Source organism: Ascaphus truei, chromosome 6 (genome assembly GCF_040206685.1).
Source record: "Ascaphus truei isolate aAscTru1 chromosome 6, aAscTru1.hap1, whole genome shotgun sequence".
Taxonomy (NCBI): Eukaryota; Metazoa; Chordata; class Amphibia; order Anura; family Ascaphidae; genus Ascaphus; species Ascaphus truei.
Window position 1 is genome coordinate 94,427,065 of NC_134488.1, and position 1,760 is coordinate 94,428,824.

General features: G+C 38.7%; 1 protein-coding gene across 1 annotated transcript in view; it reads left to right on the top strand.

Moving 5' to 3' along the window:
* LOC142498127 (vomeronasal type-2 receptor 1-like) overlaps positions 1 to 1,484 on the top strand; it is a 50,469-nt gene extending 48,985 nt beyond the window's left edge. Inside the window, exon 10 of the mRNA XM_075606634.1 lies at positions 559 to 1,484. Coding sequence (XP_075462749.1) covers positions 559 to 1,484 — 926 coding nt within the window. The remainder of the gene's footprint in view (positions 1 to 558) is intronic.
* The last annotated feature ends 276 nt before the right edge of the window (positions 1,485 to 1,760 follow it).

Genomic DNA, 1,760 nt, shown 5'->3' on the forward strand with positions numbered 1-1,760 from the left:
ACACAACACATACAGAAATTCTTCAACTCCTTCAGGTATCATTTACCGTGTTGACTTAACGTTCCCAACGGCAACAAAAGCAGGAATTTTCCACACTGGTTGAATTTCACATTGTTATAGTTGGCAGTGTCGAGTAGCTCAATATAACATATGCCTCCAAGCTGACACTCTCATTCCAAGAGAGTTCTGGTGACTTAAATCATCGAAAGCAGAAAGGCACGCAGAGAAGAAACTTGTAGAATTAATAAAGGAAAATGTAAAGAAAAGATTGCTCTGGATGATCTCTGCTCCAACACCTCAACGTAATCAATGTTAATACTTACCATTCTCATGTGTTAACCATTGTACACCATGGAATCATCATTCAGCATTCAATCATTCAGTACAACTCTTCAATAAGACATGAAACCTCAGTTTTAATTAAAAATGATCTTCCCATGTAAAACAACAGTCTTGACCTTCTGTACTTGACCAATTTCAGTGTGACATTACAGTAGATGTAGATTGACATTTTCAGGAATACAATGCTTATAATCTATGACATTTCTCTCCATTTAGATTCAACAAGCTGTATGAAATGTCCTGATGGAATGTGGCCAAATGAAAGGCATGATGGCTGCAGGCTTAAATCCCTGGAGTTTCTGTCCTATGAAGACCTGTTAGGTGGCACTTTGGCCGCTCTCTCAATCGTGGGTGCTCTCCTCCCTCTGAGCATCCTAGTGATTTTCTTGAAAAACTCTGAAACTCCAATTGTCAAAGCTAATAATCGGGGCCTTAGTTATCTCCTCCTTATGGCCCTAATTCTTTGCTACCTCTGCTCTTTGTTGTTCATCGGTCATCCTCTTAACATAACCTGTATCCTCCGACAAATTACTTTTGGGGTCAGTTTTGCACTGTGCATTTCATGTGTTTTGGGGAAGACCATCATGGTGGTGATCGCCTTCAACTCCACTCAGCCAAAGAGCAACAGACCTGTGTGGCTAAATTCAAGAGTGCCAAACACACTGGTACTTGTGTGCACAGCTATACAAGTGATTATATGTATTAGTTGGATTGCACACTCTCCCCCTTTTCAGAATAATGACAGAACAGCTAAGCTAGGAACAATAATTGTTGAGTGCAATGAGGGAGCACTAGTGGCCTTCTGGTGTATGCTGGGATATATGGGACTTTTAGCCACTTTGAGTTTTGTAGTTGCTTATTTAGCAAGAAAATTACCAGGCAGTTTCAATGAGGCCAAACTAATCACCTTTAGCATGTTGATATTTGGGGTGGTTTGGGTCTCTTTCATCCCTGCTTACCTCAGCACCCGAGGGAAATACATGGTGGCTGTGGAAATATTTGCAATCTTGTCTTCGAGTAGTGGATTATTGGTATGTTTATTTATACCAAAGTGTTACATTATCATCATGAGACCAGAGATGAACAACAAAGAATTCCTTACAGGAAAGAGAACGGCTCAGAAAAATAAACTAAAAAGATGATCCACCTCGGTGGTTTACATTGTACTGTAACATGTAAATTATGATGTTGTTTCATTTTTCTCAACTAATTTATATATGATAAAATGGAGAATGTATAATGGACAGTGATTTTTGTGTTTGTAAATAAAGTTACTACAGTATGTGTATATTTAAAACAACTAAACAACACCACTCGACCTCTAGTATATATCTAGTATTAGTTACTGTATGTGCACTAGGGAAATTGTGAATCAACAAGAAAAACCCCTCAAGGTAGGGAAATATCCGCAAATTGCA